Source organism: Rhinopithecus bieti, unplaced genomic scaffold (genome assembly GCF_001698545.2).
Source record: "Rhinopithecus bieti isolate Rb0 unplaced genomic scaffold, ASM169854v2 scaffold_6946, whole genome shotgun sequence".
Taxonomy (NCBI): domain Eukaryota; kingdom Metazoa; phylum Chordata; class Mammalia; order Primates; family Cercopithecidae; genus Rhinopithecus; species Rhinopithecus bieti.
The window spans coordinates 512,989-530,355 of NW_016805697.1; the positions used below are offsets into that span (position 1 = coordinate 512,989).

The 17,367-nt window shown below is 35.6% G+C and overlaps 1 protein-coding gene across 1 annotated transcript in view; it reads right to left on the reverse strand.

Moving 5' to 3' along the window:
* The window catches only part of MIB1 (MIB E3 ubiquitin protein ligase 1), a 141,850-nt gene that overhangs the window by 60,304 nt on the left and 64,179 nt on the right, over positions 1-17,367 (reverse strand). Inside the window, exons 8-10 of the mRNA XM_017873525.1 lie at positions 17,030-17,174; positions 14,929-15,062; positions 10,565-10,672 (exon numbers count right to left, since the gene is read on the reverse strand). Of these exons, the coding sequence (XP_017729014.1) occupies positions 10,565-10,672; positions 14,929-15,062; positions 17,030-17,174 (387 nt within the window). The remainder of the gene's footprint in view (positions 1-10,564; positions 10,673-14,928; positions 15,063-17,029; positions 17,175-17,367) is intronic.

Consider the following 17,367-nt stretch of genomic DNA (forward strand, 5'->3'; position numbering starts at 1 on the left):
AAAAAAAAAGAATCAGGGTCCTGTTCTGTCACCCAGGCTGGAATGCAGTGGCACAGTCATAGCTCACTGCAGCCTTGAACTCCTGGCCTTAATAAATTCTCCAACTTCAGCCTCACGAAGTGCTGGGATCACAGGTGTGAGCCACCGTGCATGTCCTACAAAGACTTTTTAATGACATAAAAAGTAAACCAAGATGAGTTGTGTGATTAAAAAAAAAAAAAAAAAAAAAAAAAGAATGCCAAACAATGTGATCTCAACTGGCTTTAATGGGGAGCAATTTACCAACACATTAAAACTGGTTAAGTGATGAGCATACACTTTTCTGTATATTCGAGAACAGAAAAAAAAATATTAAATACACCATTAAAAGATAAAAACAAAGCATAAACTCCCAAAATTCCATATATCAAAAGTTTCAAAACTATTTCAGAAGAATCAAATCAATTTGCCTCACCTCCCGTAACAGGCATATTTCTGAAGAAATGAGAAAGCAGGAAAGACCTAATTGCTTAAATTTTTTTTTAAAACTGAAAGGAAGTACTTTGGAAAGGGGAAAAACTGCCTGCACTATGCCATGAAGGTAGCATACATAGTTCATACCAAAAAGTACGAAAAGAAGTCTCACTGCCTTGCCAGAAGCAGATGGAAAAGGGTGTTAGGTATAAGGGTATTGCATTTATTCCAGCACTGCACTGCAAATTTTGACACCCACCAAGACCATCTGTCTGCCCCTGATACTGGTACTCTCAGACTTCCTCCATCCAGAGCAGTGGTTTCTGATTCCCAATACCACTGTACCAGCCCCTGGTGGACTCCCTAGTTTTGCAAGGGGTTTGACAATCCATATGGCACCCAGGATTTTCTGAACTACTTTCAAAGATAACACAGATAAACACTTACGATTAAATGCACTTAAATAGTTCATTCAAAACAGTTACAGAACTCAAAGTAGATTTTGGTCTTTGCATATCTTCTCAAACAGGTATTAAAGGTAAAAGCACTCATGTAGGAATCCACGACAGTTTGACAATCACTTCTGAAATGGTAGGGAACTCAGGGATATTTCTACCTTACTGACATTTCCAGCCGAATCAGTTTTTGTTACCTGTCAATTTTGAGAAAGGAACTGGCAAACAACCACATGCAAGATTTAAGATTTAACTCTTGTGCCTTTTCCCTGGCGGTCTTGTGGTTAGGATTTGGCACCTCTCTCAACTCTTGTGTCTCCGAGTAGCATTATATTTAAACATCCCAGAAAAACAAGTGTTTTAAAAAACAAAACAAAAATAAGATATATATGCATGTATATATAAATTAATCTCTCTAGTAACACATATAGTTCAGAATCCTAGAGTTAAGATCTTCCCAACTTCCAGTCTTTTTTTTTTTTTTTTTCTGTTACAGTTTTAACCCTATTTTGTGATCTACCTTCCATTAAAAAAGGGAACATCAGGCCACTAACACTGTATGGTTGTTAGAAAATCACTACTGAAACACTTAATGCAGGTTGTCAATAATTCACATAAAAAAAGAATTATAAAACCCTGGTATGTTTGTCACAATGAAATAAATAAGAACAATTTTTAAATTATGGAAAATACACATGCATACTAGAAAATTACAATTAAATATAATTAAATTTACTTCCAGGTTTCGCTTCTAAATTAGAAAACTACAGTTATAATAAAACCTGAACTTGTCAGTTTTGTTGTTTTCTTCTGAATCCATCTTAAATACTCCAAATAAACCTAAAACACAGCTCATGTGCCTGTCCCTGTTACTAGTACCAAAAGAGAATTTTAAGGAACAAGGTTACAGCTAACCTCTATAAGATTATCTCAAAGAATTTCATAAAGGGGCCTCAAATTAAATCTAAAACTGATAGTGTTTCTTTCTATCCTCCTGCCCTATTCTCTACCCATTTTCCAAAACCTGCTCTTGTTTAGTACTGCCTATCTTAGCCGACAGAACTACAGATTATATGGTCAACAAAATCAGTATCTGTAAGTCACAGTCAACTGCTTCCTCTCTGTGAGCCTCTATGTTCAATCATCAAACTCTACAGCTTTTTCTCCTCAATCTATGCTCAAATCTATTCTCTTTTCTCCAACTCTACCACAAACTAATTCAGGCCTTCATTCTTACTCACCTGGATGATTCCCACAAATCAACCTCCCTTCACTTTCTTATCCCAATCTATTCTTCACACCAAAGTCATAATTCTCTCTGTAAAACACAAATTTTATGTTTAAACCTCTTCAATGTCTCTCTACTATATACAAAACAAATCTCTTTTGAGACCTACCTCTGTGAACCATTCCAGCCTCGCCTGCTGCCACAGTCCCCTCAGATCTCAGGCTCCAACTTATCAACTTATGGGATCCTATGTATTTTCATATGCTACTCCCTAGACTTGGAATGCTCTTTGTCGTCACCCTCTTGGACTGGAAACTAGATATCTTATAAAACTCAGTTCAGGCATCACTTCTCCTGTGAAATTTCCCGATTCTCACAAAATTTATTATACCATTTCTCACACTATAGTATAATTATTTGTTTGAAGTCTTTTTTAGCTGGCTGTGGGCTTCTTGGGGGCTAAGACTGTGTCTTAGTCGTCTTTATTTCCAGGAGCTAGCACAGTGCCTATTAACTAGTAAGAATAAAAATGGGTGTTGAATATAATCCTTAAATAACCATCATGATTTTTTTAATATTTTTATTGCAGCAAAATATACATAAAATGTACCATCTTCACCATTTTTAAATGTACAATTCAGTGATACTAAGTACATTCATATCATTGTGCAACTATCACCACCATCCATCTCTAGAACTTTTTTCATCTTGCAAAAGTGAAACTCTATACCCATTAAAAACTGAGAAAACTGAAACTCTACATCCTATTCCTCCTACCCCCTCATCTCTGGAAACCACCATACATTCTACTTTCTGTTCCCATGATTCTGACTACTATCTATACTTAGTGGAACCATACGGTATTTGTCTTTTTGTAACTGGCTCACTTCACTTAGAATAATGGCCTCAAGGATCTTATGTGTCAGAATTTCCTTGCTTTTTAAGTTTAATGATATACCATTATAAGCACATACCACATTTTGCTCATCCACTCTTCTGTCAATGGATACTTGGGCTGCTTTCATACTTTAGCTATTACGAATAATGCTGCTAAGAACACAGGTGAACAAATACCTCCTCAAGACTTCCTTTCCAATCTTTGGGATATATACTCAAAAGCAGAACTGTTGGATCATATTGTAATTCAATTTTTAATCTTTGTGCAACTGTCATATTCTTTCCAGCGGTGGCTATACCATTTTATATTCCTATGAACAGTGCAAAGAGTTCTAATTCCTCCACATCCTCACTGACAGGTTTTTTCTGGTTGTTTTGATAACACCCATTCTAATGGCTGTAAGGCAGTATCTCACTGTGGTTTTGGTTTGCATTCCCCTAATAATTAGTGATGTTAAACATCTTTTCATGTGCTTATTGATTCACATATATTCTTTGCAGAAATGTCTATTCAACTCATTCAAGTCAAATGGAGTTTTTCAGGTTTTCTTGATGTAGAGTTTTAAGAGTCTATATATATTTTGGATTTTAATCTCTTACCAGACACAAGATTTGAAAATATTTTCTCCCATTTCATAGGCCGCCTTTCTCCCTGTTGACAGATGTCCTTTGATACACATTAAGTTTTTAATTTTCATGAAGTCTAATTTGTCTATTTTTCTTTTGTTAACTCTACTTTTGGTGTCATATTCAAGAAATCACTGCCAGATACAATGCTGTGAGGTTTCTGCCCTCTTTTCCTTTAAAAAGGTTTATGGTTTTATATCGCACATTTAGATTTTCAGGCATTTTGAATTAATTTTCTGAATATAGTGTTAGGTAAGGTTCCTACTTTATTCTTTTACTTGTGACTATCTAGTTGCCCAAGCACCATTTGTTTAAAAGATTGCTCTTTTCCCATTAAATTGTCTTGGACCCCAAAAATCAATTGACCTTAAATGCAAAGGTTTATTTCTGAATTATCAATTCTATTCTATTGGTCTTTATGTCCACCCTTATGTTAGTATTGAGTACATAATGCACTGTCTTGATTGCTGTTGCCTTGTGGTGAGTCTTGAAAGTAGGAAGTGTGAGTCCTTCAACTTCTGTTCTTTCTCAAGATTGCTTTGGCTGTTTGGGGCTGTCTTGAGATTCCTTATGAATTTCTGGATAGATTTTTTCTGTTTCTGCAAGAAACACCTTTAGGATTTTGACAATTTCATTGAGTATGTATTGACATCTTAACAATATTAAATTTTCTAATCCATGAACATGGGAAGTAGTTTCAATTGTCTTCTTTAATTTCTTTCAGCAACATTTTGTAGTTTTCAATGTATAAGTCTTACTTCCTTGTTTAAGTTCATGCCTAAGTATTTTATTCTTTTTGATGCTATTGTAAATGGAGTTGTTTTCTCAATTTCCTGAAAGATTCATTCTTAACAGATTGTTCAATTAACAGACTGTTCACTGTTAATGTATAGATATACAACTGATTTCTGTGTTTTAACTTTGTATTCTGCTAAACTGCTAAATTTGTTCTAAAAGTTTTTTTTGTCGATCATATAAGATCACTGCAAACAGAGATAATTTTTATTTCGAATGTCTTTTCTTTTTCTTGCCTAATTTCTCTGGTCAGCACTTCCAGTATTGTTCAATAGAAGCAGTAAAAGCAGGTATCCTTGCCCTGTTCTTAGAAGAAAAGTTTTCAGTCTTTCACCATTGAATACGATGTTCATTAGGGGTTTTCCATATATGGCTTTTATTACAATGAGGTCATTCCCTACTATTCCAAGTTTACTGAGTGCTTTTATCATGATAGGGTGTTAAATTATGTCAAATGCTTTTTCTGGTCAATTGGAATGATTATGCAGTTTTCCCCCATCATCATGTTAATATGGTGTGTTACATTAATTAATTTTCCTATGTTGAATCATCTTTAACATTCCAGGAATAAATCCCATTTGATCATGGTGTATAATCCCTTTCTCATGCTGCTGAATGTGGCTCGCTAATATTTGGTTAAGGATTTTTGTATCAATGTTAATATGGTATATTGGTCTGTCGTTTTCTTGTAGTGTCTTTTTCTGGCTTTATACTGGTTTTGTTGGCTTTTTAGAATGAGTCAGGAAGTGTTCGCTCCTCTCTAATTTGTTGGAAAAGTTTGAGAAAGAATGTTATTAGTTCTTTTTTAAATGTTTGGCAGAAATCCCCACTGAGACCATAAGGTCCAAGGCTTTTCCTTGTTAGGAAAATTTCAACTATTGATTCAATCTCCTTACCAGTTACAGGTTTATTCAGGTTTCCTATATCTTCATGATTCTGTCTTAACAGGTTTTGTGTTCTAGAAATTCATCCATTTCATCTAAGTTATCCAATTTGTTGGCATATTGTTCATAGTACTCTCTTATAATCCTTTTTATTTCTGTAGAATTAGTAGTAATGTACCCACTTTCATTTCTGATTTTGGTAATTTGAGTCTTCTTTTTTCTTAGTCCATCTAGCCAAAAAATTTGGGTTATCTGACAAAGTCTAGTATTGTTCCCTAATACTAATCTTCTCCATTTGAAGCAGTTTTTTTTTTTAATTAAATGATGAAACTACCCCAAACTACCCCAAATGTCCTTATAACTTAAGCAGATGTACTGTGTTTAGAAACTCATAATAAAGACATATTTTTTAAAACTCATCTCCCATCCAAATCTCCATACCTTTACTATTATACTTCATCAGTGGGGGAAAAAATATAAAGTCCATGGCAGATCCAAAATTAGCTCCCCTATATCAACATACCTAAGATAGCATAGTCCTTGATGCCTTTACCTATACATTAAGGAAGAAACAGAATGTAATCCTACTAAATTCAGTAGGTCAATATATGGAGAAAATCAACTTTCCAAAACAGCTCTTTGAGGTTTCCCTAAGAAAAAGAAATAGGAAACAAAATACAATCTTATCACATGTTCCAAAGGTATGCTATGTACCAAATAATTGTTTGATAACAGCTTAAATCAATCAAAAACTCCGCAATAGTCATCTATGCTACGGGTCAGCAACTTTTCTGTGAAAGGCCAGAAAGTAAATATTTTACTTTTTACAGGCCATATAGTCTCTTATTGAAACTACACAGCTACTTTACTGTCACACTAAAGGAGCCACAGACAGTAAATAAATGAACGGCTATGCTGTGTTTCAAAAATACTTTACAATACAGATGGAGGGCTGGATTTGGCCTGTGAGATGTAGTTTGCAGACCACGATCTATACCTCTCTTGAGCCTACTTCCTAATGCAGATGGAAAAAATGAAAGGTTACCAAATGAGATAATTGGAGAACAAAACATATTATTTCCTTCATTCTTCTGCTAACTCCAAAGCTTTTAATAAAATTCGATTTTAAAAAATCAATTATTACCATTTTAGGTGTAATAAAGATTTTAACATTTTAGGTGTGATAAAGGTGAGAAACTTTTAAAAGAGCCCTTACGTTTTAGAATACATATTAAATATCTACTGATGAAATAATATGGTATCTGTCTAGATCTGCTGCAAAATAATTCAGTAGAGGGAATGGGAGGAAAAGCGTATAGATAAAACTGGCCATGAGTATTAATTGAAGCGAGGCGATGGGTACATAAGATTTATTATACTATTATCTCTACCTTTGTATATGTTTAATGTTTCCAATGATAAAAAAGTTAATAAAAAACAAATCACTTTATAAACAATCTGGCAAATTATGTATGACAAATCTAAGTGCATCTGCAAAATTAACTCTTTTCTCCACTTTAGCACTACTGATCATTGTTGTGAGAGCTGTCCTGAGCACTGTAGGACATTCAGTAGCATCCTTAGCTTCTATCCTCTAGATGTCAGCTGTACCTCCTCCACCCACCCACTTATAAGAATTAAAAATGCCACTGGACATTTCCAAATGTCCCTTGTGGAACCTAAATGCCCCCAGCTAAGAGCCAATGTATTAAACAAACTATACAGTTGTTTAACAGTCAGTGTTAATTCTTATATCCTAGAAAAATGAAACTTTGATAAACTTTTGTTTCAGTCTCGGGCTGAAGTCTTGATTGAGACAGGGTCTCACTCCTGCCACCCAGGCTGGAGTGCAGTGGTGTGGTTTCAGCTCACCACAGCCCGGGCTTCCTGGGCTCAACCGATTCTCCCACCTCAGCCTTCCAAGTAGAAGAGACTATAGCAGTGCGCCAGCACAGGTGGCTAATTTTTTATATTTTTAATAGAGACAGGGTTTTGCCATGTTGCTCAGGCTGGTCTTGAACTCCTGGAATCAAGTAATTCACCCACCTCAGCCTCCCAAAGTGCTTGGATTACAGACATGAACCACTGCACTCGGCCGATATTTATATTTTAACTCAATTTTTCAATATAGTTTTTCCTTTACCAATTGGGAAACTGTGTTATTAATATCCCTTTTCACACTTCTACAAATTGCATTTTCTTACAATGAATTTTAAAATAAAAAATGCACAAAATGGAAATCCAAATGAGGAATATGGTAAAAGTCCCATATATCTATCTTACTGTTCTAGTTAGCAGTCAGTGTGCAAACTTAAAAATACATTATTTGGTCGGGCGCGGTGGCTCATGCCTGTAATCCCAACACTTTGGGAGGCCGAGGCGGGTGGATCACTAGGTAAGGAGATGGAGACCACCATGCTGGCTAACACGGTGAAACCCCCTTTCTACCAAAAATACAAAAAATTAGCCGGGCGTGGCGGCGTGCACCTGTTGTCCCAGCTACTCTGGAGGCTGAGGCAGGAGAATGGCGTGAACCCGGGAGGCAGAGCTTGCAGTGAGCTGAGATTGCACTACTGCACTCCTGCCTGGGCAACAGAGCAAGACTCCGTCTCAAAAAAACAAACAAACAAACAAACAAAAAAAACCATTATTTATAAATATCTAGACTACCGAGACTCACTTCAACTCCCATCGTTCCATGTTTATATTATAACTGTTTGTTTTATATTTGAGTACAGTTAAGAAAAAAAGAGGCTGGGTGCAATGGCTCACACTTGTAATTCCAACACTTTGGGAGGCCAAGGCAGGAGGATCACTTGAGTCTAGGAGTTTGACACCAAACCGGGCAACACAGTGAGACCTTGTCTTTACAAAAAACTTTTAAAAATTAGCCAAGCATGATGGCACACACCTGTAGTCCTAGCTGCTTGGTAGGCTGAAGTGGGTGAATGGTTTGAGCCTGGAAAGTCAAGGCTGCAGTGAACCATGATCATGCCACTGCACTCCAGTCAGGGCAACAGAGCAAGACCCTGTATCAAAAAACAAAAAAACAAAAAACAAAAAACACCTGGCCGGGCATGGGGCTCATGCCAGTAATCCCAGCATTTGTGAGGCTGAGGTGGGCGAATCACTCAAGGTCAGGAGTTTGAGACTGGCCTGGCCAACATGACGAAACCCCAACTCTACTAAAAATACAAAAATTAGAGTGGTGCAATGGTGCACTCCTGTAATCTCAGCTACTGGGACGGCGGAGGCACAAGAATTGCCTGAACCCGGGAGGCAGAGGTTGCAGTGAGCCAAGAACATGGCACTGCACTCCAGCCTGGGCAACAGAGGGAGACTCTGTCTCAAAAAAAAAAAAAAAAAGGAAAGAAAATCTACTCTCGAAAAACAATGCCAATTTCATTCCTAATTCCAAAGCTGCAAACCCATTCTGCAAAACCTCTCATGTGAACAAAAATCTCTAGAAACACAAATATATGAATAATCCCATGCTGCCAGGTTGGTGATTAAATTCTGAATCAGAAAGCATACTTTAAAAAGAAACTTAGGCAAAAGAAATGTAGTTTTCAGCTTCTTGCCTTATTAGCTGTAATCAGGAGGACTTTGGTTTTCAGTAGTTGTTGCTACTGGGGTTTCTGGATTCACTAAATTAAAAATCAGATATTCAGCTCAAGAAATTTCATACCATTCCACCAAATAAAACTAAAATAATAAGAAAGTAAAGTAATTACCTTCTATATACAAAATACTAAAATTAACTTTCATTACCAAAAAAAACCTTGTAACACACACTAGGTTCCTAAATTCACAACCAAGAAAGATGCAACTTAAAAATTACTAGTGTAAAAGTAAAATCAAATTATATAATCTCATTCATAAAGACATCATAGTAATAAAACTATTGTATAGTTCATAGATATCTAATCTGCTAATTTAAAATTCAAGTTCTTAGGCGTGGTGGCTCACACCTGTAATCTCAGCACTTTGGGAAGCTGAGGCAGCCATATCACTTGAGGTCAGGAGCTCAACACCACCCTGGCCAACATGGCAAAACCCTGTCTCTACTAAAAATACAAAAATTACCCAGGTGTGGTAGCAGGTGCCTGTAATCCCAGCTACTGGAGAGGCTGAGGCATGAGAATCACTTGAACCCAGGAGGCAGAAGTTGCAGTGAGCTGAGAACAGGCCACTGCACTCCAGCCTGGGCAACAGCGTGAGACTCTGCTTAAAAAATAAATTAATTTCAAGTTATTTCTAGGCAACAGAAAATTCCAACATTACAGATGACCTGTTTAACCTTAAAAACCACAGGCTCTTTAGTCCAACAATTCAAAATACATACAATTACAGAAAAAAGAAAAAGTAACATAAGACTAGAAAAGGCTTCTCTTTTCCAATATGCGTCTTTTTAAATTTTTTAATTAGTAAAATCAGGCTGATCCACCAATTTAGCCCTCAGCAATTCAAGTCCTCATTAAGCTCTCACAGATGAGAGTGTTTTTTAGACAAAACTGCAATTTTCTGCCTAATTTAAATTTGCTACAATTTGATTTATTCTAAATAATCTTGAACTATACTAAAATAAGTGTGATTCAAATACATTTTTAGTAATGAGTAGCTAAGTAAGACAAAGCAAGCCATCCTTCACACTAGAGATATAGAGAGATCCCCAACCCAGGCTCCAATGATATTAAGAAGTGTTTCTCTTTTATAAGAATATATTCTAAATTAAATGAAGCATATATACACACATACGGTGATAAACATGCATTATGAACTCTTCAAATATTCACATTAAGGTCAAGAAACAATAAAACTTTAAAAATGCTAATTCAGTTACGACAAAACAACAACAAAAAATGTTTCCAAGTGTCATAGAGATCAGGAAAGATTCTGACCCAGTGGACTTATATTCCTCATCCTTCAATTTCCCTACTATGATTCCTGATACTTGGACGAGCCCACCTTTAGCTCCGTAAAACATGATGGTTACACCACAGTAGCATGAAACTCAACTCCTATCTTTACCTAGGACTATGGCTAAAATATAAAGGATCACAGAAAGACAAGAAATGTTTCAAGTCTGTCAGATTTTTATTTTCAATCAGAAAAGTCTTAGGTGGATATTAAATTTCAAAAATAAAAACAATCCATCTCATGATATACAAGTATTATTTCTAGGAAATAAATGTTTACTTAAAATATTTTTCAAGTCTACTTACCTCTGCTTCGACATCCACGTTTTGCTTCAAAAGTAACTTCAAAATGTCCACATGTCCATTCTGACTAGCAGCCTGCATAGCTGTGTGGCCAGCACATTGCCCATTTACCTAAATTTTTTTAAAAAAAGAATGAATGAATGAATGAATAATCAGAAACAGGCAATATATACATACAGTGTAGGTTTAAATCTAGTATACTGTATGATTCCATGAGAATAATTTAGGTTGGTGTTCCATATATCATAGTTCAAATAACTACAGACTTCTTAATTCAGAGAAGGGAAGCAAGTATTGTTTTAAAAAACAAAAGTTCCACTGTCCAAAGAGTTACAAAATAACTGTTAGGCAATCTGCAAAGTTGAAAGAAGGGAAAAAAGAAGGGAGGAAAGAAAGGAAGTAAGTTAAGTTAGTTTTGTATATGTACTTCTTTTTAGATTAATCTGAGTCCATGGTTCAATGAAAAAATGCACTGAAGTGAAAAGAAGACTTTTAGAAAAGATATTAGCTGCTAGGGATAAATAAATTCAATTCAACAAAAATACCAAATATCAACTTGCAGGCAAACTGCAAGGATAATAAATAAGGATACATAAACAAGTTAGCAAGGTAGGTATACACAACTATTATAAAGCAGTCATTTCCAACCTTTCCTTCACTCCAGGTGTCATGTACATGTATAACTAATCCATGGACATACCCAAGGCCAAGTGCAATTCTTTAATTCTACCCCTTTTACTCCCATCCACAAAACCATTAAAGATGGTTAAAGATTGGCCGGGTGCGGTGGCTCAAGCCTGTAATCCCAGCACTTTGGGAGGCCGAGACAGGCGGATCACGAGGTCAGGAGGTCGAGACCATCCTGGCTAACACGGTGAAACCCCGTCTCTACTAAAAAAAATACAAAAAACTAGCCGGGCGAGGTGGCGGGCGCCTGTAGTCCCAGCTACTCGGGAGGCTGAGGCAGGAGAATGGCGTAAACTCGGGAGGCGGAGCTTGCAGTGAGCTGAGATCCGGCCACTGCAGTCCAGCCCGGGCGACAGAGCAAGACTCTGTCTCAAAAAAAAAAAAAAAAAAAAAAAGATGGTTAAAGATGGTAGCCTGGTCACATGTTTATATACTATCTTTCCTGAAATCACACTAAAATGACATTAAAATAATTTTATTTTAGTAAAAATCCATAAAGATAAAGGGAGAACATCAGAAAACAAGAAAAAGTAACACAATTGTGAAAGAGGGAAAACAGATGGAAAAGCGTTATCTCACTTTAGAGAGAACAGGAAGCCACAGTGTAAAGAGCACAGGGAATCCCAGACAAACTCAAAGCCTACAAACATAAGCACATCATAGGTAACAAGGGGGGCCTCAGGTGTAAGTCTGATGTACAATGGTCACACTCCAAGCCCACTCCTCAAACTCAAGGACAGAACACTAGCTGCCTGCATCTCATCCCCAGACAGGAAAACTTGAACAACTGTAGAGAATAGATTTCTATAGGGTGGTATTTAGAGATCCCCCAAAACTCTACACACCCAATCACCATAATGCAAAGTTAGTCAACAAGTCCAGGTGAGGAGAGCTATCAATCAGCTTTGTAATGTCCTATTGAGATATGAATGGATAACCAAGGATTGGAGATTTGTCCCCTCTTATAGATGAACGAACAACCAAGGATTACCAGACATCTAAGGAATGGCTCTGATGTGAAAACAGTAACTCAGAAGAGACAAAAAATTTAAGCAGATACAAGAACTTGTTTTCTTATAAAGACCTATCATATACGCTCAGTAAGGAAAGAAATGACATTGTATCCTCTTTAAACACCAACATGATACTATCAAAAGGAATGTGAAAAGGGCAACCAAGAAAAGCTTGAAATTTAAAACTGATGGAATAAAAACCTTGGAAAAAGGGTGAGAAAATTAAACTAAGGAACCTCTCAGAAAGGAAGCGGGGGAAGAAAAAAACAGGAGAAAAAAAAAGAAAAAGAAAATCCGAGGAATAGTCCAAGAATAACCAATAAAATAACTAAAGAAAATTTGCAGATATGAAAGACATGATTTCCAGTTTTAAAAAGTCAAACACCTAAAGCAATGGATGAAAACAGATCCACATCAAGGTGCATCATTGTGCAAGTTCTTAATGCTGACCAAAACAAAATATCATCATGCTTGAGAGACAAAACAGCATACATGTAAGTTCAGGAATCAGAATGGCTTATATCTTCTCAATAGTACTTCTGGAATTATTCTACAAGAAAATGACTTCTAGCCTACAACTCTATTCCAATCTAAAACTTAATTGTGGAGTTTAAAAAAAATTCAGATATTAAAGGTCTATTTCCCATGCATCCTTTCTCAGAAGCTAATAAAAGCCTTACCTCACCAAAAAGAGAGAAAATGTAGAAACAAAAAGACAGGGGATACAGAAAACAAGAAATTCAACATAAGAGAGAAGAGAAGGGAACCCTCAGGATGATGGGTGAGAAGACACTCCAAGTGGGCATCCAGTGCAGAGGAAACCCTGTTCAGATGGAGAATATCAGAAGGCATAAGAGAAATGTCTCCCAGAAGATGAAAATGAATACATTTCATCTGTTGTACCTAAATGTCTCGAGCAATTGAGGTATGTTACAATTAAAGAGGAATTTAGGAAGAAATTAAGTATAAGAATACAGATTACTAACAAATGAAAAAATATAAAAATCATGTGTAAGCAGAGGGACTGCAAAAGACCACAAGTAACTTTTAAGAATGAAGGAAATATTCTACACCTTAATAGAGGTGTAGACTATGTGGGTGGTGTGCATTTGTCAAAACTGGCTGATCCACGTACTTCACTGTATGAAAATTATACTTCAATTTTTTAAAAATGACAATTATGAACTCCAATTAAAAAACAAAAAGGTAGGAAAACATAATCTAATATACTCCACAGCATGGCTATGAATGTCATTTACATAACATGCACAACTAATTTTAATCCAAACAAAATTACAATATAATATAACTACATGATGAAGCTGGAAACAGTATGTATGTGTCTGGTGGGGATGGGATGGAAGTGGTGAAATAAAGCTAAATCCTCACCTTCCACAGTGAGGTATCAAAAGATCTAGGAAAGGAAAAGGGAAAGGAAAGGAAGAAAGAAAATTAAGACATTATAACAGAGGTATATTGGTATGTTACTGGAAAATGTAGAGGTAAATATGAAGGCTATTAGCCAGCTAAGAATAGTTGCCTCTGAAGAACAGAAAAATAGGGGTGAGAAAGAGGAGATGCTATTTTTCATAACAAACCTTATAGAACTGTATTTTCCTTTAAATTTTAGTACTGTAACGCTCTTAAAAAATAATTTTAAAATAAATTAGTAAGTAAATGAAAAAAATTATAGTAAAATCTAAATTTGCTTGACTGGAATACAAAGGAAATCCATCTTTCAAACACAAAAAATACTTGATACTTCAACATTTAAGACAAATTATTTTTACACAGCTCACAACCAATCAACAAATTGCTGTGCTATATTGCTACAACTGATCTTTATAATAAAGCTAACATGACGAGCTTATAGGAGAAATAAGACACTAATACTTTACAATTATAGATCTGATCTTCAAACTGTCTAGCATACTTAAAAACAAACAAACATGCAAAGAAAGGTATGGTAACAAAAGCCCTTACAGTACAGTGAGAATGATTCAAATTGTCACTCCAACTACAACCTCTTGGCTGGCACCGAATATAATACTGGTGCCAGTAAGGTGTCGATGCCAAAGCCAAAGCACAATGACTAGAATCAAAACTGCCCACTTAAAAGATAGCTTGTATGAATGGCAACAATACAACATAACTTAGGAATAGTTATAAAATATATGGCCTTTAATTCATCTGCCTTATAAATTGTGAAACAGTCAACTATCACTGAGGTGGAGAGGAGTTACATTAAATATTTTGAAAAGAGGGACTGAAAATTGCTTATATACACACCTGCTATGTACTCACAAAATTAAAATAAAATAAAATTGCTTATAAAATTAACTACAACATACATAGACGATGTCATAAAATGATGTTTACATGAGAAAAAAAAATCGCTGAATTTCCCAAAAGGATACTAGTCTTTAAAAAACAAAATTTAAGTTGTGTCAATCATAAAAGGGTCATAATGTTAAATACAAAAATATCTATTTTTTTTTAGAAATGCACACTGAAGAATGTCTGATGTCTGCTTTAAAATACTTCACAAAAACAAGAAAGAAGAAATAAACGAAGCACATCTGGCAAAATCTTAGTAATTGTTGAGGATAAGGTTCATTATACTATTCTACTTTTTGTATGCTTCAAAATAATTTTTAAAATGCTCACATCCACATCTGGTCTTTTAAGCAAATCTTCCACTTTAGCAACATCTCCATTGGCAGCAGCCTTAACTAATTCTTCATTGAGGTCACCAGATTCTTGGGTTTCAAATAATTTCTTCAGTAGTTGTGAGAGTCTTTCTGTAAAGCATCAAAGAAAGCTGCTAATATAGGAGGATCTCAAACCTTAACTACCAAGAAACAAATATTACCCAATATTTCTATAATCTTTTCCTATTTTATTATTTCCATCACTGATGCTATTTTTCTACTATGCTACAGATAACTACCCATGCAAGTTATAATCCCTACTATAAAAAGCTGCATTAAATGCAAGACCTTAAGTATTCCAAGTTTTCTCCAATTCATGTATATCAAATTATAATTTTAGAAAAAGTAGTGCATTATATACTAATAATTCAAGATTTAAAAGTCATCGTAAAAAGTTTATGAATAAACACACTACTATGGGAGTACCACAATGATACAAACATCCTTTCAGGTTTCAAGGACACTACAGTGACTCTCAGAGCTCAATACTACAGACTTTAAAATAATTCAATCAATGATTATGATCAAAAGCAACAATCTGGCCGAGCGTGGGGGCTCACGCCTGTAATCCCAGCACTTTGGGAGGCCAAGGCGGGCAGATCACGAGGTCAGGAGATCGAGACCATCCTGGCGAACACTGTGAAACCCCGTCTCTACTAAAAATACAAAAAAAAAAAAAAAAAAAATTAGCCAGGCATGGTGGCAGGGGCCTGTAGTCCCAGCTTCTCAAGAGGCTGAGGCAGGAGAATGGCATGAATCCGGGAGGCGGCGGAGCTTGCAGTGAGCGGATATCACGCCACTGCACTCCAGCCCGGGTGACATAGCGAGACTCCATCTCAAAAAAAAAAAAAAAAAAAAAAGAAAAGAAAAGCAAAAGCAACAATCTCTGTAATATCTGGGGACATATTTTAGGGACAAACCAATTTTCTTTAGGTTGAAACCGGACATTTAAGTGCTAATAACTTGCAATAAGTGCCAACTGATTGGTTTTGACAAAAACAACGATGAACCAGGGATGAATATACCTAAACCCTTTCATAAGGTATTTTTTTCTAAACCGTATCAATCAATACAGAAGCTACAAAGCTCTACTCCTGAATTCTTGGGGTACTTATTATGAAGCAGAGAAATCACAAAATAGGGCAAGGGACAAATGACAAAGTGGGCCAAGTCCACATAATTTGAGACTAGGCTATTAACTGTCCTTCACTCTTCTACTTTGTATGTAGTCAACCTACCACAATGTCATTTAACCTCAAGGTAAAAATAAGCACCAGATTTAAATGTTAAGCACACTAGCAAACGACAGCAGCAAAGAATAAACAAAAAGGCAGAGGAAGCAGAAAGCAGAACAAAAATAAAATTGGAAGTTACTTTATGTTTTCCTTTTGTTTCTTACTATTTATAGTTACAGTTCTATCTCCTTTTCCAGATAATAACATGTACATACAGTAACTTGTAATATGTTGTAAAATGAACTGTGTCTGTGTATACAAAGCTGGAGCACAGGAAAGAAAGACTATGTGAATGAGTCTACTCAAGCATCCAGCAATTCACATTTTAACATAGTTTTCTACTCATGGTAGCATGTATAATAACTGATTAAATGGTAAGAGAAAAAATAACTGATATGTAAAAATATACAAGAAGAAAGCCATCTGCTAGCAATAATATTGGAAATACAGAAAAAATGAAGCAGTCTAAGAAAGTGATGGTTCTTTGGCAGAAAACAAAAGTTCTGACTAAAGAGGAGAATCTTGAATTTTAGGACTCTCAAATTTGATGTAGAAAATCCCCTAATATATCCAAGAAAAAGCACACATTTTAGGGAACTTCTCCAGGGAGTACTTCAGCCAGAATAAAGGTTGTTCAACACACTAAAAAAAAATATTAATTTTTAGTGAAAGTTTAAAGGTGATCAGTATTAAAGTAAGGCTGTGTAATCTGGGACAAAGCTAAGCACATGTACAACATTATCTGTATATGAGAACTGGGGAATTAGCAAAGGTTTTAATGTAAACCATATTACTTTTAAAGAAACACAATATAAAACATACCACCAGATGCATTGCTAATGGCTGATCCTGCAGATGCCACCTTGGAAACTGCTGCTGGATTGTATGTCCAAGATGTTCCACAAACTTCCACCTTTAAATCACTGTCTGAATAAATCTGTTGTACTCGGCCAACTTTACCTAAAGTCTTGGGGAAAAGAATAGATTCATATTTCCAAGTCTAAAGTATATATCACAAAATCAATCACTAGTTTTTATATGCTTAAAGTAATAATTTTACTTATTACTAATGAAAAAACTTTCAAAGGATAACCATACTGAAATGGGTTATTTGAATAAGTACAAATGTTAAAAAATATCCTTTTTTTTTTTTTTTTTTT